This window comes from Parasteatoda tepidariorum, chromosome 11 (genome assembly GCF_982258835.1).
Source record: "Parasteatoda tepidariorum strain Cologne lab strain chromosome 11, Ptep-v5.0, whole genome shotgun sequence".
NCBI lineage: Eukaryota > Metazoa > Arthropoda > Arachnida > Araneae > Theridiidae > Parasteatoda > Parasteatoda tepidariorum.
The window spans coordinates 74,199,166-74,222,547 of NC_141765.1; the positions used below are offsets into that span (position 1 = coordinate 74,199,166).

General features: G+C 27.4%; 1 protein-coding gene across 3 annotated transcripts in view; it reads left to right on the forward strand.

Annotated features, from left to right (window-relative positions):
• The window catches only part of LOC107436387 (paired mesoderm homeobox protein 2B-like), a 123,921-nt gene that overhangs the window by 56,011 nt on the left and 44,528 nt on the right, over positions 1–23,382 (forward strand). For 2 of the 3 annotated variants that reach the window (XM_071187687.2, XM_016048088.4), the window contains exon 3: positions 6,403–6,614. In XM_071187687.2, the coding sequence (XP_071043788.1) occupies positions 6,403–6,614 (212 nt within the window). The remainder of the gene's footprint in view (positions 1–6,402; positions 6,615–23,382) is intronic. The other variant, XM_071187686.2, reaches the window with a different exon arrangement.

Consider the following 23,382-nt stretch of genomic DNA (forward strand, 5'->3'; position numbering starts at 1 on the left):
TTAGAATAATTCAAATGTTCTTATAATGCTCTTAATGTATTTAAACGCATAATGTTAATATTTATTTTCAAAGTTGGTAATAGAAATTTTGGTATTCCTAGAAATGATTGGTGTTTATAAAAGTTAATTCCTGTTTCTATAATAGAGAATTTAAAAAGTATTGTTATGGTAGATTTTCGAAAAATTTCAAAAATTATTGTGAAGAAAATTTATAATTTGAAGAAAGGATAGGACCCTATCCTTACTTCAAATTATAATTTATTTTTTTTTTGTACTTTCTAAAAGGAAATCTTAGATAAGAAATTAATGCACAGATTATTTTATCATAATTATAACTAAATAAACACATATGCTTGACTTCAATATATTTATGCAATTAAAATAGAGTTATTAATTTTCCCGAAATATTTTTTAATAAATATTTTTGATTAATATTATATAAAAATGAATAAAAAGTCAAATAGATATAAAAAAATACGCATCGTTTAATTATGTATTTTCTTTAAATTTTTTAAGTATTAATACTTCAATTAACTTCAAACAATATTTCAATAAAATATTTTTACTGGTATTCTTTATTATGTTAATTGACTTTATAATGTTAATTATTTTTTATTTCGAAGTATTTTTCAAAACATTTCTTTTTATCTCAGATCAGTAAGAGAGTCATATGAAGATAATTGGTGGGGGCTATGTACGCGAGGAGAGTATTTGTATAAGAAAAAGTAGGCACAAAATCCGAAGTAAATACTTTAATTTGCGATGAGATGGCTCAAAACCTCATATCACTACTCTGTTAAGATTGCGCTGCAAGCGCAGGTAGATGTAAGCATACAATTGCATCCCTTTTCTGAGTTCAGAGGAAAATCTTAGTACCATCACCTAAGGAAGTAGAGAGTTACTGGAAAATTTCAAAATTGGCATCGGTTAACCAACCGATAAAAGCTCATGTATGCCTCGAATTTGGGGAGAAAAGCTACTGAAGATCCCAAAAGTCCTTCAAGTATGCAAATTGTTAATGAAAACAATGTTAAAAAATTGCATTTGTGCAATTACTTTTCAGAGTTTAGTGACTCAGAAAAATTATCAGTTCAGCACCAGAATTTGCCATAGAGGAGATAGTTACTGGAGCAGACGATTTTCTAATTCAACAAGTACAAAATCAATGCTGATATTTGCTGTAAAATTGCGCAACTATCGGTTGGACAATGGATTAGTTGGACTTTTCTTTGGTACGATAAGCAGGGATCACTGCATCGAAATTATATCAAGTTTCAATATGAAGGAAATCTGGTTGAAACGCTTCTTGGTGCCAGCTTAGACCATCAAAAGTGGGTAATCCCCTGCTAAAAAAATTTAGAAGAATCACCGCATCAAAATAAATAAATTCAGAATATCCGATCTTTAATACATCATCAGATAGTGTTACCATAGGCTATAGTGCTGCTGTCAAGTGCTCATTATCGTCAAACAACTATGGATTTTCTGACAACTGAAAAACATAATGCAATGCAAATGTTCACAAACGGATTATTTTAGGTTGCTCATCCTAACTTTAAAAGTAATGGAGAAATCATTGAATTACGGGCAGAAAAAGGGATAAACACAGCCAAAATTTAATGTAAAGGGTCCTTTATTTCTATTTTCCTAAATTGAATAAATTGGCAATTTTCCTAAATGACATTTTTTTTGGAATATTATAAATTAGTATGTGTCAATTAAATACTTTAAATAAATATTATCTAATGGTTTACATGAATTTTATTATACAGTGTAATATAGAAAAACTTATATATTTGGTTTGCGAGTTTGTAATTTTACGGCTGAGATCATTATTTCTCCACTTCGCAGATCAAATAGTCAATTTTATGCGTTGAAACATTTCGATCCATTTTCTGGTAACAAGATTTTTTTAATTAAAATTTATAGGTCTATTTCTTTTAGTTACCACTAAATAATATTTGTCAATAAAAGTCAACTTTTTTCATATTTGAACAAAAGTGTGTGATTTTAAAATTGTGCTACTTTATTCTCCTCTATAAAACTTTGTTAACACCAGTTTCTTTCAAATAAAGCTATAGTAATGTAACAAATCTCTATAGATTTTACTTACACAGCATAATTAAATTAAAAATAATTGAAAATTATATGCTATTGTTGTTATTTGTTGAGTCACTAATAAAAAGATATATAATTCTTATCTTCATATGCTTAAACTTATATTTAAAAGGCACTATTAGAAGTTGTGAACATATTGTTTATAAAATAGCACTCGGTTTTTTGTATTGGTATTATGATGCGGACAATCCGCTGTAAATACAGAACATAATATTATAAAATGCTATTTATGTTAGATATTGACATTAAATAAACTAAATAATGTAAACATAATATTTTACGAATTCCTTTAATAAAAACAATGTACTTAAAAACATATCTTAAAATAAATTTTGAAAATGAAATGATTTATTACAACAAGATACTCGCATGTATTAATGTGAAATAATTAAGAATGTAAATCCAGGTTAATGAGCAAAAGTGAAAAAGAAATTTTCTATTTAACTTTGGATCAAAACAAAGATTTAAAGAAAAAAAGACATATATAGCATGAAACTTTACAAAATAGAGAGATTAATTAAAACAAGACACTCATATACATTAATATGATATTTTTATGAATGTAAAAGCAAGGAGTTAGAAAATTTAACATTTAATCCGAATCGACATAAGCTTGACAATCCATTTCATACACGTTGACTACATAGAATAGGCATTTTTATTGAAAGAATTTATTTCTAACTCAAAATAAAATAAAAAAAATTTTGATATTTGTAATAAAAATTATAAAATATTAACTATTTAATACTAAAATATATCTTACTATATGCAATAGTAACCTAAGATAACCTCCTAGAATTCTCATTACAAAGAGTTTTCAAAATTAATTACAACGGCTACTCGCCGGCCAGGCGGCCGCGCGGTTAGCGCACCTGACTGCGAAGCCAATGGCCGCGGGTTTGAATCCCGCTCTGGGCATGGATGTTTCTCTCTCTTGTGTTGTCCTCTGTTGTGTGTGATGAGTGAATGTGGTCCACCCTATGAACGAGTTTGTGGCAGTGTGGCGTGGGCATCTTCTAAGGCGAAACGAATAAAGTTCAGGGTCTGCCATTCGAGAAAAAAAAAAACAATGGCTACTCTTGACTGTTCAATCGAAGAGCTTGTCAATGACACTATTTTATGTTTGTTATGTTCACTTTATTTCAAAAATAATGTTTTTAATTTTTTTTGATCAAAATTTACGCATTTTTAGACAAAATGAATTTGAAAAAAAAAACACAATATATTTGAAACAATATCTATTTAAATGTCAAAACATGAGAGAAAAGTTTTACTTTGAAGTTAATAAAGTACTGAATATCTAAGCATCATGTAAAGTAGTGAATAGTAAATATTGTTATAGATATTATTCTTAAAACAATTAATAAATCTCAAAAACTTAGAAAAAAGTATATTTTCGCATTATTTCATTTTACTATTAATAATGCCACAAACCGTAATAAAAATTTGATCAAATAACTGTGCCAAGTTGTGATTAAAGTAAGTATACGTTAGGATAAAATATCAAAATTTCTCAGTTTATTTATCACTTTTTCTTTGACTGCAGCTTTGTGAATTTCACTTTATCTGCAGCCATTGGTGAGAGAGGATATATGAGTGTCAATGTAAAAAAATATTCTATATTTTTAAAGCCTCGATCTGCCATGTGAGGGAACATCTTTAAATATCCACAATGGTTGGATCCGCCATAACCCCTGGACATAAAACGCACCGTTTTATCAAAATACACCAAGAGAATTTATAGTATTGGTCTTGTAGTTGTCGGACCAAGTCATACATTGATGAAATGTATTTGAAAGTTTTTCAATTGGAATTTCAAAACAATAATGATTCCTACTGGCAGGTACAGTTTGATTCTATTAGAATCAGTGGACCAAACAATAAAATTCTGGAGAACACTTCAAGAGGAGATAAAGTTTCCTTAAAAATTCGGGACATGTTGCTTGTGGACATCCCCTATAACATCCAGACATCCCCTATGACATCCCCTATAACATATCCAGATGTTTGTAAGTTTCATTTTGTCTTTTTTTAGTACCATCAGAACATTTAGAATAGATAAACATAAGTTCAATGAGGAATTTTTCCTTACTTTAAATTCCACATTAATGATTTTTTATATTGATTTTATCATGAGTGCTCTCTTTTCTCTTGATCATTGTCTTATCCTGGTGTATACATAGTCAATGTCAACTGTTTTTTGCTATATCACTAAATATATATCAGATTCTATCCCTTTCCGCCACAAGCTATGTTTTGCATTTCTGGTTAGGCCTAAGTTAGAAGTTACAACACTAAATGTATTTGTAGCCTTGCTTCGATAAGCAGCTGTCAATTTTACTTGGCAAGTTAATAACTAGCTATGCTTTCTGCTGTTACTAACTTCGCTTTACTAGTCGAATCTCTAGCTGGATTTGAATTATTTATATCTAAATTAGCATGTGCAGTCGAGAGTTCAAACTTTTTCAATAGGTCTCCCACCATTTCGTTTTCGTTGCCTATAAGCAGTTTTTTTAGAAAGCGTTGACGATACTGATGCAAAAGTTTTGTCTATATGAGATGTAAATAAGTGAGGCACAATTTATTTTTTCAATCTAAGGCTTGCTTCTTGAAATTTATGCTGAAGATAAATTTCAGTATGAAATAAATGATATTCAAGAAGAAATAAATTAAAACAATAAGCAGCAACTTTAGTTTATGGCATTCTTGAAACCTAAAAATATTTATTATTAAAATTATGTAGAAAATTCGTATACAGAGATTATTATGTTTATAACATAGCTAAAGATTCCATAAAAAAACCATAACAACTTTGCTTAAGTATACAATATATTATAATAATTAAAATGCGTGTTTATAAACTAAATTACTTAAGACTTAGTACTATACAAAAATAAATCAATCTAATGTGCATATAGATATAATATTTTTAGGCAAATTCCTATTTTTAAGCAATAAAAATTTATTTTAAGTAAAGAAGAATAAAGTAAAAAAAATAGATAAAAATTTTCAGGACACATTAGAAATAATTAACCAAATGTATTTGTATCAGGAAAACCAAAGATAAATAAATTTAAAATTTTTTTAAATGCGTTAATGAGAAATGTAATAAATTGTTAAGAAAAGGCAGGGAATTATTTTGGAAGAACATATAAAAAAAATCAAATATAACTTTTATCTTATTAATAAATAAAAAGAAACTTTTGAATAAACCTAAAATATCCTCCTAATCTATTATAAAACTAAACATAAAAATGAAAGAGTAAATTTATTTTGTGTGTATAAATCATACGAATAGGTAACATCAGACATTCATAACTCATTTTTACATACTCTTCATTAAATATTCAGAGCTAAGAAAATCCAGCTAACAACAGATGACTATCATAGAAATTTATTACACTTTATGCCTTAAGAAAAGTAAAATATATATAGAAATACATATACTTGCATGAAAGTGGTCTTTCAAGCATTTCGAACAATTGTTGTAGATAAAACAGGTTTTCATTTTTTTTAAAATTTTTATTTATTTATTTATTATTATTTTTTATCATCCTGCTTCATAACGAGGTATCTTTTCTTTCTTACAGCATCTTTTGTCGGCACATCAAAAAATGCTAAATAACGTGTTGTTTTCTTTGCATTTGCGCACATAGGTAGAAATACTGCTCACTACACAGTATTTCTACCCTTGCATGACATATTAATCAAAAATCACGTGACTTCTTGTTTCAGATGAAAACAAAGTGGGCTGTTTTTAATAAAAAAGTGCTTTTTAATTAGCGCTTTCAAAAGAAATAACAATATTTTTTGAAGCAATATGTATGTTAAACCATTCAAAATAGATTAAAATTATTTTTAAAAAAAATGTAATTTAAAAAGAAGATTAATAAAAATATTTAAATAAATCTTTCAATTCTATAAAATAATTTTAGAATATTTAATTTCTTTCTTCTTCAGTTTTGTCAAGCCTTGTTTATTTTCTCTTTGTGCAATGTGTATCCTAAATTAACGTTTTATATTGTATTGTAAGAATAACTTTACTGACTCGTATCTTATCTTATTGTAATTATAAATTCCAGTGTCATTGAATAGCATAAATGGCTTCTTTACACCAAATAGTGTAAAGTAAAATTTTTGGTGTAGTGAAACATCTAGAGTACACCACTTAGGTGTAAAGTAGTTGCCACTAATGAGACACATTAAAAATTTTCACAGTGAACTGAATTTAGATTTCTTTGATAAATTATTTGAAAACTTATGAATATTTTTAAATATTAGCAGTCTCTTATATTTCAGCTGCCAGCCTTCCACCATACAAAGTATATCATGAAGGAGTTTTAACAGAAAAAAGAAAACAACGTAGGATTCGAACCACATTTACAAGTGCTCAATTAAAAGAGTTAGAAAAAGCCTTCCAAGAAACACATTATCCAGATATCTACACAAGAGAAGAAATTGCTCTTAGGACAGATTTAACAGAAGCAAGAGTACAGGTACTCAACTTTATTCAATAGTTCGCTTTAAAAGCTGCCCTTTACAATGTAAAGTTGAAGATAAAAAAAAAAGGTTTTTTCGTTTTTGATCAAATACAGACACGACATGTGCTGACAAGTTTTTTAGCGAAAGATTCAATTAATGAAAAATTGTTTCAATACTTCCCTTCACATAAGGATAATTAACAGTGTTAAACTATTTTCTTTTCAATAAAGATTGTTTTTTATATATTAATCCCAGAGTGCTTTAAGAAAAATGAATGAAGTAAGTAAATTTTAGAGCAAAAAAAAAGTCACAGAGTTAGAAAAGTTATTCGCAATTTTTTTTATTTATTATTTTAATATTAAGACTTGTGCCTTTTGCATATTCAATAGTTCAATAGGAGTCATAAAAACAATACTATTGTATTTAAGTTAATTATTAAGTTTATATAGTGAATATTAATGTTAATAAATAATAATTAGTGGCCATTCAAACAGGCTGTAAAGGGGAAAGGTGGTTTAGGTTTGCTGACAATAGAGAGCAGGGTATCAGCAATTCTTATACCCTGTTCTCCACGCTATCCTAAAATCTCCTTATTTCAATTTATTTATTTATTTTTGCAAAAAAAAAAAAAAAAAACGTTGCTAAGAAATTTGATAAAACTACACGAGGAAAAAAGTAAAATTTGAAGTAAAAGTTAAATTTGGAAATAGAGAAATTTAGGAAAAAAAGTTTTAAAATTTCATAACATGAATTATAACGTAAATTTTGCTTTATTATCTTCTTTATTATTATTATTTACTTCATCTTTTATTATTGTTTTTTACGTCAATCCTTAAATTCTTAATATTAGATTACAACAGAGAATGTTAATGCAAAAAAAAAAAAAAAAAAAAGGTAGGAGTTGCGACTTTTTTCCGAAAGTATTTGCGATTTGTTTATTTTTACTGACAATTGGCGAGTCCATTGTCAAAAACATGCTTCTTATGTAATATTTGGATATAATACTTTCTGAAAGATCTTATTCATTTAAGTTGTACTCAAATATCATCTTTTGTAATCTCGTTACTGGTTTAGAAAGAAGAGCTCCGTTATTTCTAAAGAGAAACATTGCACTTTTCTCTCAAAGTTCAGAGCCTTTTTTTTTTTTAGAATTTTCCTAAAACTTTTTTTTTAGAACTTTTTAACTAAAAATAAATATTATTAGCTATTAAAAAAGTAATAGTTCTATATGAATGGAACATTTTCTATTACACTGTAAATTTAAGTTCTTAGTAAATGAAAGAAAAAATTTTCATTTCCTTGCCCATAAGGTATTTAAAATACACTGAAAAATTCCGGTTAAAAGTACTAGCATCCTAGGTGAATTATCCAAAATTACTTTTTATATTAAATTTCCTTTTTACCGTAAAACTTTACATCGTAATTTTTACAGTAATACTAATTAAATTACAGTGATTTTACTATATATATATTACTGTAAAAATTACGGTATATTAGATTTTTGTTCCGTAAAATCTTACAGTAAAAAAAAATGGTTTTAAGGGTAAAAAGTACCGGCACCATGAGTATTTTTTATTCTGATTTGATCCGAAATTTTTTACATTGTACAACTTACACCAAAAGTGTCCCGATCTGACAAACTGCCAACAAGTGTATCAAGCTAGCTTTTAAAGTGTGTATTTTTAAAGTTCTTTCTATTCTATAAGTTTAAAAAAATTTTATTTTCCTTCGAATCAAATTCTTTATAATTACTGTGATTCTTGTTAATAGAATCTATTTTTTGTCTCCTCTTTTAACAAGATTATATGCACAGTAAAAAGGTTTGGTGTTGCAGCAATTGAAATAATTGTGGAAAAAATAATATAAAATTGACATAATTACGATTGTTTTCAAAAATGAGTGACAATATGCTACTAAAAATATGACATTTTTAAACGAAATGTTTTTGCTATGAAGTCACTAAATTGAATCGCATCAAAATATATTTTAAATAAACAAGCAAAAAATAATTAATAAATAAAACTATAACCTTGAAAAAGTATAACAGAAATGTGACTGCATGCAATGTAAAAAAATTAAAGTTTGCCTCAACATCAAAAAAACACCAATATTTCTTAAAGTGTACAATATTATTGCGAACTATTCTATAGTGATGGAACTTTATGTATCGTTGTATGAACAATACTTAAAAGTTTGGTTTGCCACAGTTAATTCAGTTTTGAAAAATGTTTCATAACTTTGTTTGTTACATAAAAAATTTTAATACTATTCTGAAAAAAAAAATTATATACTATCATCTCAACATGTCCACTTTTTTCAATTTTGTTTTATTTCGTTACGTTTTAAGAAATTGCTAAAGACACTTAAAAAGAGCACAATTTAAATTAAAAGCACGAACACATTTTACCATTTAGTTTCTTCATATAAGAGTTGCATAGCTTATGTACCTCTTGAATACAGAAGACACCATAGAAATAAAAGGTACAAAAAGGTTTTTATCGACTGAGAGGCACAAAAATAAAGCGCCGCCTTCAAAATAGTGACGCTCCTTTTTAGAGGTACACGAGTGCGCATACACAGTTTTCGATAAATACGCATCATTTACAAGCACTTCATTTCCAACTACCGTTGCTTCACTACCGTCTCTTCAATAATTTTCAATGGACGCAAATTTACTTTCGCCACTCTAAATGTTGAAAGGGAAGACATCCGATGTGGCGGTTTTTTCAATAATGCGCGTTATTTCATCATTATTATATACAGAGACCAATTGATACAAATATGAGAGTACCTCATTCAGCTTTAGAAAATCATCAGCTTTGAGCCTCAGGGAATAGAGCCTTCCAATTAGGTGAACCGGGATCGAATCCCAGCAATGGCTGGTCGAATTCCACAACCGGCTTGCTCCAACCGCATTTGCTGACGTAAAATATCCTCAGTGGTAGATGAATCATGGGTTAAAGTCCTCTTGTCGTTACGCTAACCGTGGGAGGTTTCCGTGGTTTTCCTCCCCATGTGACGTAAATGCGGGTTAGTTTCATCAAAAAGTCCTCCACGAAGGCAAATTTCTCCCAATACTTGATCCAGGAGTTCCCTTGTCTTCTAAAATGAGTTCAAAATTACAAGGCTACGGAGTTGGACATCAGTGGTCGTTAGCCCAAACATTGGGCCCGCTGTTCAACAACGGTTATAAAATAAAATAAAAAAATCATCTGCTTTAACAAATCTTTTTTTGTTATTTCTTTATCGAAATCTTTTTCTTAATTTATTATTCAAAACGAGTCGCGTTCTCACATTTATTATTCTCATCCGGTTCTAATTTTAGATTAAAGAATGCTAGAATTAACATTTTATGTTTTTCCTTTAACCATGCGTGAGAACCGGAGATATTTTTTGATTGAGTTATAATCATTTTCACTTAAGAATCATTAAGATAAGTTTGCAAGATTTTCCCTGACATTTTATAGTAAAGCACTTCGACTTCTTTATATTATGATAATAAAATAAAAACTTTCGTTTTTTGATTGACTTATCTGCTTTATTTTTCCCGATCCGATCCTGAATGAGTACGTGTGAAAAATGCTACTGTTTCCAGTTTAAGTGAATTTCAAAAATATGCCTAACCATCAAGACCAGCATGTAATTTCTAGACGTAATTTCTAGACGGTACGTAAAACAAAAGTATGATTTCAGATGTCCTTCTGAGATTTTAATAATTAATTGCTCAATGCTGAAACATCCTGATAAAAATTGAGACAAAAAAAATGTGAAAAGAATATCTCATAGCAGAGACAGAATTAAAAGTATTAAAAATGAGAGTTCATAAAGAGTTAGATTACTCAAACCTACTACAAAAGGCATCCTGGATAAAAGAAAAAGGGAAAAAAAGGAAAATGGGTCAATGTTTTCCAACAAATGTGTGTGATGATAGGGATTCCACCTTCTTTCCTCAATCGTAAAAAAGGTTTTTCAAAAGAAAGCAATTTAAGGGATACGAATTTATCATCCGTAATAATAACGTTTTATCTATACTATTGCGGATGTGAAATTTTTTTTCTCTTTTAATTTGAAAGAAATAATTAAAACTCTAAGTGTGTTTACATAAGTTTCGATTTTACAAGGATTGTGTATTTCATGAATTGTGACCTAAATTTTCAAAGGTTAAAAACAAATAACTGTTACAAGTTGTTTTATTTCAGAATGTGTTTGGGTAAGAAGAGATTGAATTGATTTTAATTATTTCATTCTACTATTATGTGCTTTGTTCTATTTCTGAAATTGCATTTACTCTCGATTGAAATTTTCTATAAAGTTCAAAATTTAAAAATTTAGTGCTTCTAAATTTATATTCATGCTCATATTGAGAGTAATTTAAAATATTATTATATGGTTATTACAATGATATTAGTATTTAAATTTGATCATATTTCCATTTACTGATATTATTCAATAGTTAATAATATTATTTATTTTTAACGTGAGATGGTTTTTAAATTTAATTTATTTTAATATAATTTTTTTTTCTCTCTATTCAGAATTATAAACAATATAGAAAGAATTGAATTTATTGTCTATTTTATTGACAAAGTTTGTATGATTGATATTTATAATTGTTAAATTTATATATTGTGCCTGGGATTGAGAAAAATAAGCAATTAAATTATTTGAATTTTTTTCTTCTAAATATAATATTTAATAATAGACGTTTATTTTTTTATGCTTAAATGCTCTTAAGGAGTGGTAAAAATTATAAATTTAACGTGGATAACACTGGAAAATATTTAACCCCTGTTGAGGAATTATCCTCTAATATGGAAGTATAATAATTGATATAGGTAATTTGGGAATTGAATTAAATTTAAATCAAGATAAACTGGACATATTAATGTCTGACATTGGTGTTTTGTTCGAAGTCAGACTTTTCGGAAACAAACTGGAGATAATTAATTATATGAAGATTGAAAACCTGAAAAACTTCTAAAATTCATTCGGAATTCAGTTTTGAAATTATTAATAAACAATGGTTTAAATTGTAATTCTTTCGAGGAAACAATCGAAATTTTTCCAGAACATTCCAATTGTCTTTATTCAGTTTCAAAATATCATATTTTACTGCGAAGGTAGAGTTAGAGCAAAAAATAAACTTAAGTAATGAACATATGATTGAGTGTTTGTTGATGGATTACCTGCACAGATTAAATCTCTTTTGATTCAGAAAAAACCCGAAACACCTATTGAATAACTTGCAAATGTTTTCTAAAATTACTTATAATGTCCCCACAGTCTTCTCACCTCAAAATGAAAACAAAGAAAAAGTGCCAGAATTAAAATTTAGTGGGTATAGACAACAAAATCAAAAATTTCAAAGCTGGACACCAAGGTGGCCATTTATTAATAACTCAGTCAATCAAAATTATAATAACTATCATCAACAAAATCCAACTTCTTTCCAATCAATTTAAAATTTCAACCAACAGTCCCAAATTAGATTAAAATTTTTATCAGGAAAGTGTCAAATTTAATAAAAATAAATAACAAACAAATCATTTTGCCTAGGCTTCTCAGGAGCTAACTCCTAATCCATGTAAATACTGTGACAAGCTAGGAATTATGAGTGCTTATCATTGGGCCCAAAATTGTATAAACAAACCAGATTTCTTTATTGCTGAGACTCAATACCAACATAAAGATAAACTGGAAAGTGACCAAACGCAAAATTGATAATTTAATAGTTTCCAGATACGTTCAAAATAAAACTGAAAACATTAAAAATGACAAATACCCGAGTGTGACTAATAAAAGTATTTTTTTTAAATGTGAACACAAGTAGTACTTTAAATATAATCCTAAAAAAAATTGAAAAATCATCCAAAAAAGGAAGCACTTTGTAAAAGTAAAACAAACAAAAGGTAATTTGAAACTTAACCAAACTTGCGTTTTAAATTTAAAAATTGGAAATATAGCTAGGTCAATTGAGTTTTATATTTCAAATGCTGATTTATCTTACGCAATTTTGGGTTTAAAAGCTTGTATTGATTTTCAATGGATGATTCATTGCGCAAAACAGGTTGTAATGCAAAATCGAAAACACTAATCACTTTTCTGATCATAAAATCAACTTTTTCTCACATACTTCCCTTGTATTCCAGGTAAATATTGCAATAATAGTACCGATAAAGAGATTAAAGTTATAAGTATAAATAAAAAATTCAAAAATAAAATAAAGGAAAGGAAAAAATGTTAAATCAAAATGACACTAGCGTTAAACAAAATGTTAAAGAAATTAAAGTAAATAATGGACTTAAAAATAAACATTTAATTAGAAAAACTGAAAATAATCTTTAATATTCAAAGTTTTAAAGTCTAAATATGGTAATGAAGGCCTACATTTCCATATTCAGGTCTATGGAATATCACCAATTCAAGATAATGAAAAAAATCCTAACTTCAGGAATTTTTGAAAGAATTTTCAGATATTTTTCTTAAAGTTAATTACGATGTAGGAACAATTAGAATTGAGCATCAAAGGGTAAGATTAACATCAGATAGTAAGATTAACTTAAAAGCATACAAAACTTTTCCAAAACAACAAGAGGAGATCGATAAGCAAATTTAAGAAATATTAAAGAGTAACATAATTAGCGAAAGATTTTTTACCCATTCGGCTCCAGTACGTTTAGCTTTTAAAAACGATGAAAAAGTAGATTACGTATGGATTTTAAAAAATTAAATCAAATTACTAAATCGAATGCAGAACCAGTACCTCTTATAGAAACTCTCATAGATAATTTAAGCAATAGTATTTATTTTAGTAATTAGATATGGTCAGTAGTTTCAAAAATATCAAAATTCACTCTGTTAGCACTGAAAAACTTGCATTTGTCCCTAACAAAGCGACTTGCATTTTGCAAACTTGCATTTGTCCCTAACTTGTCCCTGCCAAGATAGCAATTCGGTGAAAGAATGCCCCAAGTATCTTTCAAAGAACACTACTAAGTCTGATTCTTACTAAACATATAGTTGCATTTGCTACTAATTTTACCGATGATATTATTTTTGAAGATCATTTAAATCACTTTAAGAAATTTTTTAATATATGTAGTAGATATGAAAATTTAAAGGCTTCTAAATGTTTTTTTTTTTACAAACTAAAACATAATTTTTAGGTTATGAAATTTGTAATGGTATAGTAACTCCTGATAATAACAACATCGAAGCAATTAAAAATTTAAAATCTTAAACTAATGTTGAATCTCTTCAACGCTTCTTAGGTTCAAAGTATGTGTATTATAAATTTATAAATAATTATGCATTAATTAGAGCACCTTTAAAAAATCTCTTGAAGAAAGATACAATTTGGTGTTGGACTCCAAAATGTTAAAAAGCATTCAAAATTTTAAAAAATGCTTTTATTTGTAAACCTGTTTTAAAAATATTAAATCCTAAATTACAATGTCTTGCTATTGTTGATGCAATAAACAAATTTTATCACTATTTACTTGGCAATAAATTTAGCATGCATACAGATCACGCAGCGTTAGTTTGGCATAAAAATGCTAAAAAGTGGAAGGCTATTCTATTGATATTTACAACTGAATATGTATGATTATGACATAAAATACACAAAAGGCTCCTTAAAGTTGACATGTTGACTCGGGATACTCATGATAATAGTAACAGCAACAATAATGCTAATATTGAAAAAAATAATGAAAGTAATTTTTCACATGTTTTGCAATTAGACAAAATTCGCTAAGTCCAACATATTAACTGAAAATTTTTATTGAAATCAATAATGCTTTGTACCAAAATTGTTGTTCCATATTCTTTAAGACATAAGCTACTAGAAATTACTCATTAAAAATTCGGTCATCCTTGGATTAAAAAAAGACAATTTACTTACTCCTGTTTATTATTGGGAAAATATTACTTTAGATATTATAAATTTAATAAATATCGCCATACACTTCCAATAAGTAGAAAATCTGGGCAAAAACAATTTGGTTCACTTTAGGCAATGCCCTCAGTTGCCAAATCTTTTGAAATATTATAATTGCAATAGATAGTGTATGTAGTTCTGGTTATTGTAATTCAACTAAAAGTATTTAACTTTAATAATTGATTATTACACTCGATATATATAGTCTTTTGCATCTAAATCGATAACAACAGAAACTTATATTAACTTTTTGTACCAAATTTTCTAATTCAAACTACTGAATGTATTTTGAGTGTTCGAAACGCAGTATTTATTTCTTCTCACTTTAAAAAATTTCATAAACATTGTAAAATCAAACAATTATTAACCATAGACCGGAAATTAATGGAAAGGTTGAACGTTTAAGACACACCGTTGTAACCCGTTTGAAATGCATAAATAATTATTCTTCTAAGCAATTCCTTGGCTTAAGTTATTAAAAAAAGTAACTGAAAAATATAATTTGAGTCCACACTCAGTAACAAATTTCCAGCTGCTTATTTATTTTTGACACTGTCCCATTTACACATCCTTAGGAAGAAAAAGTGATGTTGAAAGAACAAAACAATAACATGAAAATAATAATTTAACATGAGTGAATCATAATAAATTTATCTCCTAACGTTACTGCAATTTATTAAGATTCTTATTACCCCAATACTAGAAAACTTACACCTACTTTTAATGGACTATAATTCTTGCAAAAATTTCTGATCTTAATTACAAAATAAATTAAAAGAATATTCATGACAAAGAAAATACAGTAATTGTTCAGGTATAAAAATTGCGAAGGTACTAACTACCCTCCATACTAACTAAAATGATTACAAATATGGTTTAATAATATAAATAGAAATGATTTAAAATTTAATTTTTTAATGTATATATTATATTAAATTTAATACTTTAACGGTTTTTAATTGTTAAATGTAAAATTTAATTTACTTTAAAAATAATACTGAATATGACCTGTCACAACATGGCAAAATTTTGTTTGAAAAAAAATACATTTTTAGCGGCGCGTATTCGCATTGAGTTATTTCAAATAATTAAAAATTTTATTAAAGTTTGTGCAAAATAACTACAGTTCTTCAAATTATATTTAGTTTGCCTTAATACAAAAAATGGGGGCAACAAAATGTTTTACAATGTCATGTTTTACTTGATTAATCCACAGTGCCCAAAAGCTTCATTGACGATTGTTACATTGAGCAAATTAAAGACAACGTATAAAAGACTAAAAGAAAATTATTATAAATTATATAAATTACTATAAATTATAGTATAACTGTATGACAAAAATGGTGGCAATAGTATAAAAGAACATTCTTGGTGTTTTTCTACACAAGGAACGATTCTTAGAGTAGTGAAACCTTAAAAATTAGTTATCAGGTGGTGTGTTTTAATTGTTTTTACCATTTCAGTGTTGAAATACTCGAATTATTTTTACTCATTAATAATATTTTTGATCAGTGAGAAGACTTCTTTTGAAAGAATATCATGTTAGACTCATTTCCTCTATTGTTAAAAGAGAAGCGAAATCTTGTTAGATGATTAAGCAAGGCTTGCGGGGGGACAGTAGTAATTCAATTATTATTTGGGGAGAAAATCTCCCACTCTTTGTTCTCCTTCCCCATTGATTTTAAATATTTATATGTGGATACCATATTTTGGAAGGCTGTGTTAGTATTTAATTAAAAGCCACTATTATAAATTGTAATTCAAAAATCCACCTGAACTGATATAATTTTGCTTCAATAAATTATACTTAATATTTAAGGCAGTAAAACACAAACCATTGACAAATATTTAAGGGTAAAATATATGAACGACTAAAATGCACAATATTAATACAGTGAAACCTGTTATGTTGATCGCGTGTTTAAGTTGATTTCTATAATCAAAAACCGATTTTATTCAAAGGAGCAAAATCTTGACCATTATCTTGTATGTTGACTGGTGTTTATCTTATACTCTTACTGAATGTTACTTTAATAAGATGATCAGAGAAAAAAAACTTTTTTAGGAAATATTTTTATGAAATAGAATTTTACTGAATTGGTAAAATATGTATTTTTTGTGAGTTAATTACATGGAGAAAATTGTTTTGATTGTTTAAGAAAATGCATCGATTTTTTTAACGATATTTTAAGAAACTCCTTAAAATAAATAATACAAATTATTATATGACATATTTCTGTTTAAGTAATAATTTAAATTTTAAATGTGATTAATTTTGTACAGGAAACTATTTTTCAAACTCTAAGCATTTTTTAAATAGAACTATCGTAACACGGACGGATATATATATATATATATATATATATATATATATATATATATATATATATATATATATATATATATATATATATATATATATATATATATGTGTGTGTGTGTGTGTGTGCAAAAAAAAATTTTCTTTGTTACTTTTTCCATGTGCAAATCCATTTCGGGCAAATCCGTGTTAAAATTATCTATTAAAACTTTTTTCTTTGATAATTTAAATAATTTTTCTATGTGCTAATCCATATCGTGCAAATCCGCGGCTAAAATTATTTGCAAAACAGGCAATTTATGTTTCTCTTTTCTATTTTATATTTTTTCTTAAATAAACATCTATCTTCTAAAACTATTTATGATCAATTTTTAAAATTATCCAGTATAATATTACCTTGCGCACATCCATTTCGGGCCCATCCTTGGTAACTAACAAATCAAAACTCAGAATAACAAATCACTTCAGCAGTGCAGTAAGAACGACACTTTAAAACCCTCTTGTTACACTCAATTTGCGCTTTTGTTTTCGTCTTTTGTTTTCATATTTTGTAATCCGGCATTCTTTCTGCGAAAACATTTTTAAATCATTCTTGAAAAACATCCGTCCATGTAAGTTGTTCTGATTTTGCTACTCGCTTTATAGTCCCCCCTTTTTAATGTTTTTTCTTTTTAATGTTTTTTCTTTTTATTTTATTTTATTATCTGTTTTTACATGTTATTTTTACTCATTTTTAATTTTTGTGATCTATTTCATTTGTTGTTATTTTTACAAAAAAAATTTTTGAGTGCTCCTCACACTATTGTATTAATATATTTCACTTTGGCTTTATTGATACAATATCAGAAAGCACTCTGTTTTGCGGATATAATCGTGTGGGCTGAAGAAAAGATCATATCTTTTTTATTCCGGCTTTTTTTCCGGTTTTTTAATTAACATTTCATTTCATTTTTTTTTTAATAAACTGTTGTTTATTTTTTACTTATTATGTATTTCCCACCCCCCTTTTTTTCATATGTCTATAATTTTTCTTTGTTTTATTCTTCATTTTGAAAAAGAAAGAAGAAAAACAGAAAACAAACTTGCTAAAACTAAATAAAGTAATATAAAAAATGTTTTTAAATTAGGTTGACCAGTATTAGAATTAACAAAAATTGTCAAGAAAAAAGATAATTTGCTAAAAGCTTTAAGGAATAAAATAATTGGTAAAAATATCAAGTAATATGTTCAATGCTGCCATCTATGAAAGAAACACTTAAGGAATAGCAATCAATAGTTGGAAAATTTATTCATTCATAGAAAGCCGTTTATAGACTTCATTCATACAATCTTTCATAGTAGTAAAGTCTACACGTAATGCCAGCATTCATCGGGGCTGTCCGTTTATAGATCGGAGCCCCTATCCATGCTTACTATAGGAAAGCAATTATTACACGGGACAATCAAAATTAGTTATAAAAGCTACGGTTTAGAAGTACACTTAAAAAAATAATTGTTTCAGTATAAACCATCCAAACTTTTCCTTCCAGTGGCTTTAGGGATAGTTTATCATAAATAGTTTCTACCTTCAAAATAAATAAGAGCTAATAGTATGATTAGAAAAAAATAAATTAGTGTTCTAAATTGTTTATTGTTTTGGTTAAAATGAAATTGAAGAAATGATTAAGGAAAACGGATTTTAATTATATCTATTTTAAAATTTTCAGTCTTTTTTAAAAATCTCTTTATAATTGGTATTATTTCTGTAATAACTAAGAATCTGATTGGTAATAATATTGGAAAAAACCTTTTTTGTCCATTAAGTTGGAATTAAAATCAATACTCTTTTTTAAATGGAAAGTTAAAATCATTTCTTTTATCAAAAAATGTAAAAGAAATGTGTTTATCTTCATTAATATTAGGAGTTAAATCTAGAATATTTGTTGGAAGATTTCAAATATTTCTTTTGTTATAAGAATTAAATTTTTTGGATTAGGTTGATTGTTTAGGTTGATATGAACGAGAAATTTTCTGCTTTCTTTATCAATAATATAATTTAGATTAAATAGAGGTTATGAATTTCAAGAAGGTTATCAAAAATTTTATTAGTTTGGAGAAAGATAGATATATAAGTTTTCGAAATTAAAACAGTTTAGAGAATCAATTTTATTTTAAGGTTTTAGTGTTTTTAAACTATCATTGATATTCCAATTTAGATGATTAATATTTTTAGTATATTTTCTAATTTTATTGTATACTCTTTTAAGAATACTTTTAAAATAGAAGCTGATTTTTTCATGCTATTATTTACGCCACTACCAATAAACCTGATATTAGTTTAATTTTTATGGTATTTTGGATTAGCAAAAAGAAAAGGAAAATTGTTAATATTATTTTGTTTAATATTAAGTCTTTTATAGAAAGCGTTAATTCTTTCAATAATGATATTCCTCTCGGTGTTAAGTTTTTTTTGTATGTAATATTGCTGTTCATCCGATAAAAGTTGTTTATAACAAAGTTTTCAAATAATAGCAAAATTTACTAGCTTTATCGATAGTGGTAATGCGGAAAATGTTTTAAATATTTTTAATTTTATTGTTTCAGTTCAGAGTTAAAATCTTTATGAAAAATTAATTTATTCCTTTTCATATTCATTTTAAAATCATTAATGATATATACCCTCCATTCATTAAAACCTTCAATTGGAAAATTATGTTCTTATGATAATTTTAAAATGAACTCATCATGATTTTTTATAAAAATAGAAATAACCTAATTCTTAGAAGTAGAAAGAGATGGTCTAAATTTAGAAACTAAAGATATGAACTTAAGAAAGAGATTATAACTGAAGAAAGACATAATCAATACCTCTGGGGGTACTGGATTGGAGATTGATCGTTCTCTGGCTCAGGTCAAAATTATGATCTGTGATTGAATGCATGGATGTATAAATGGGTTCACCTTTTTAAACGGGCTGTGATGTGTGTGTGTGAGTAGTTGAAGACGTATTCTTGTCCATAGAGAGCACTCCTCAAAAATAAGAGAAGCACCCTCTGCCTTAAATTTGCTTCGTTTTACCAAGCAGGCTTGCTGGTTAATTGGCAAGTGGCATTAGAAGCAACAAATTATGATATATTTTCAGTTATTCTCAACGAAATAATGTTCATAGCTTTTTTATTAAATTAAATACGATTTTTTATTAAATTAAATGAGATTTTTTTATATATAAAATTAGAGGTTGCATTTTATTTTTTAATGACAACAAAGTTGTTTAAAAATTCCAATTTTAAAAATGTTAAGAATTTTAAAAATATAAAATGAGAACAAAATCCATGTACACACAATAAACGGTAAAATCATGAGCTATACTATAAAAATTAATTTGAAATACGTACATAAAAAAAGCAATTTTTATATGACTTTTCATATAAAACAATTCTAACAGTACATAAACACACAATTTTAAATTTATTAAATAACTTAATGGAAGCATTTGTTTATCTCCTTCGAAATCATTTTATTTTACGTTTTCTTGTTATCCAAAAAAAACTTCATCAAGAATAGGAATTTATATTAAAAAAAGAGACAGTTGCAGAGCCTTAATTAAAATTCAATTTTAATTACAAAAATTGAATAAAATAAAAGTTAACTAGAATTTATATTTGAATTGAAAATATTTCATTTAAATGATGCAATTAAATGAGATAAAAAATTAAAATTTAACAGAGAGTGGTTCAAACGTTAGTCTCAGAAAAAACTCTTGACAAAATGACCAAAGTAAATGTCAACAAGAGTCATCCCCTTTGATCCCTTAAAAGCATCTTTTATCTATTTTTCTATAACATCTAGATAATTGCTAGTTTAGGAAAATTTATGAATAGATATCCAACAAATAAATGATCCTGGGAATATATGACATTATTTATAAAAGAGCCCAGGACCATAAAGATGATAAGAAGCAAAAGGCCATTTTCCAATAGTGTACAATGAGGTGTCTATTTTTTTAAGATGACTATGGGTTTGTCTTTGGGGGTGGTATGAAGAAAGATGTTGAATGATTTAAAATATATCTATTTGTCAGTGAAGGATGCATTTCATTGCTCTATCCAGACTCCATTATTATTTTTTTTTTATGTTATGCCCTTTTTTTAGTGTATTTTAGTTTTAAAAGATGTTTTTCTTTCTTTGCCTTTTTGTTTTTGTTTTAATGTATGAAAAGTGGTCATATGTAGAAAAAAATTCAAATAGAACAGAAGTATTGATTGTTATAGGAACAAAACAGAAGTATAGAAGTAGACTCTCGGGGGGAAAAGTTTTCTATTTGGAAAATAGCAGCAATGTTGAAAAAGGTAGTTTCTTTTTCTGAAATTACCAATTCTATTTTACTTTATTGCTGTGAATGTCAAAGTTTCAGAAGAGGTGACGCACATTATCCTCCCCCCTTAATTAAATTTCAGAGGAAAATAAAGGTTTTCTATTTGGAAAATAACTTTGAAGTTGAAAAAGAGAGTTAAATACTAAATTTACTTGACTTTATTTTCACGAATGTCTGAATTTCAGAAGGAGTGAAGTACATTCTTTGTCCCCGCACTTTAATTTAAGTGAAAAATAAAGTTTTCTATTTAGAAAAAAATAGCTTCGAAGTGTTAAAAATAGTAATTCCTCTCCCCAAAACTTTTTTTTGTTGAAAATTAGCAATTTTATTCTGTGAGTGATTCATTTTCAGAAGATGCGAAGCAGACTTTTTCACCCACTCTCTTTTATTTTAGAGGGAAATGAAGCTTTCCTTTTGGAAATTAGCTTCTAATTTGAAGAAAAGAAGTTTTTCTTCTTCCTAAAATTACTAATTTAGCTCGAAATAATTTTTGCGAATATCTAAATTTCAAAACGAGCGAAACACAAATTCCCCCCCCCCCTCACTTCAATTTTAGAAGAAAATGAAGTTTTCTATTTGGAAAATAGCTTCAATGATGATTTTTTTTTAATTCAATTCAATTCAATTTTCTTGATTTCATATTCGCGATGGTCGAAATTTCAGAAGGGGCGAAGCATTTTGTTCACCCCCTCCTTACAATTTCGGTAGAAAATAAAGCTTTCTAAAGAAAATGGAGTAAAAATTGTTATAATTGTTATAAAAATATTTTCCCTACTTTCACTTTACTTTCCCAAATGTCAAAAGGCACATTATACTCCCCTTCACTTGAGTTTCAGAGCAAAATAAAGTTTCCTATTTGGTGTATAACTCTAAAATTCCCAATTTTACTTGGCTTTGTCTTTACGATTGTCTAAATATCAGAAGGGGCGAAGCACATTGTTCACCCCACACTTGAATTTTAAAGGACTATAAAGTTTTCTATTTGAAAGATATCTTAAATTGAAAAAAATATTTTTCTAAATTACCAATTTTACTTGACTTTGTTTTCAAGAGTGTCTAAATTCAGGAAGACAAATTTTCGCCCCCCTCTCTTTAATTGGAGGGGAAAATAAAGCTTCAAAATTGAAAAAAAATAGTTTGCTGCTTGCTCCTTGCTTAAATTTTAGAAGAAGCAGCTCCCCCGGTTTGCACGTCACTGGATCTGACTGTCGATGAAGCAACTACGTCAGGCAGAAACACAATATACAGAGTGTGTTAACAGTCAACTACATTCAGTTATAGCCTTTCTCCCTTTTTGTTCTCTTAAGGGAGGGAAATAATTCTCGGTCCCTTCTCCATATGCTTAAGTAGATATGTAATAACAAAAAAGAACATTCTTCTGCAATTTCAGTAGATATGCACACAACTTCTTTCCTATAAAAAAGAAACTCAATTTTGAAAAAAAGTGATGCGTTCCCTTCATATGAGGCCCCGACTACTCCGGCGAAGACTCGTGATTCGTGCTTTAAGAACTATGAAGAACACGGAATTTCTTCTAGAAGCAATCGTTTTGTTAGAAAAATCATGGTGACACCAACAACAATCCACTACTGATTCCAACAGGCAGGTTCTTCAAAGGATTTAAAAGAAAAACTCTAACGAAGAGGACGAAAATGATGAAGACAATTTACCTATTATTCTGTGGCTAGAAAAACAAGGGATGTACATTTTTCCTAAAAAAGTTAGAGAGCAATTTGAATGTTGCAATGATGAAGTGAGCACTTCTGATACCGATAATGACATTGTCTCGAAAATTAAACACAAGAACGAAGCTAAGGAAGAAGACTTATTAGAAGAAAATGAATTTTCAGTATCTTAAGTAAAATCAGCGGTAAATATCCTGAATATATTTTTTTCTACGGAAAATGTGAATCAGAAAATCCTGAATTGCAGATTAAAAATTCAAGAATTCTACTTAAAATCAAAATTTATTCAATCAAAAGTTCAGTTTCTTTCAGAAAATTTAAAATTAAAACCAGTTTTTAGCAAAGAAAATTGTTTCTCTTTAAAGTTTAATTTATTAACAATTTAATTCATTCAAAATTTTTTATACAATTTGCGTAAAATAGCAAATCTTTATTTCAAATCATTTAACTATCATATATTAAAAAACATTTTCTTAAATATTTG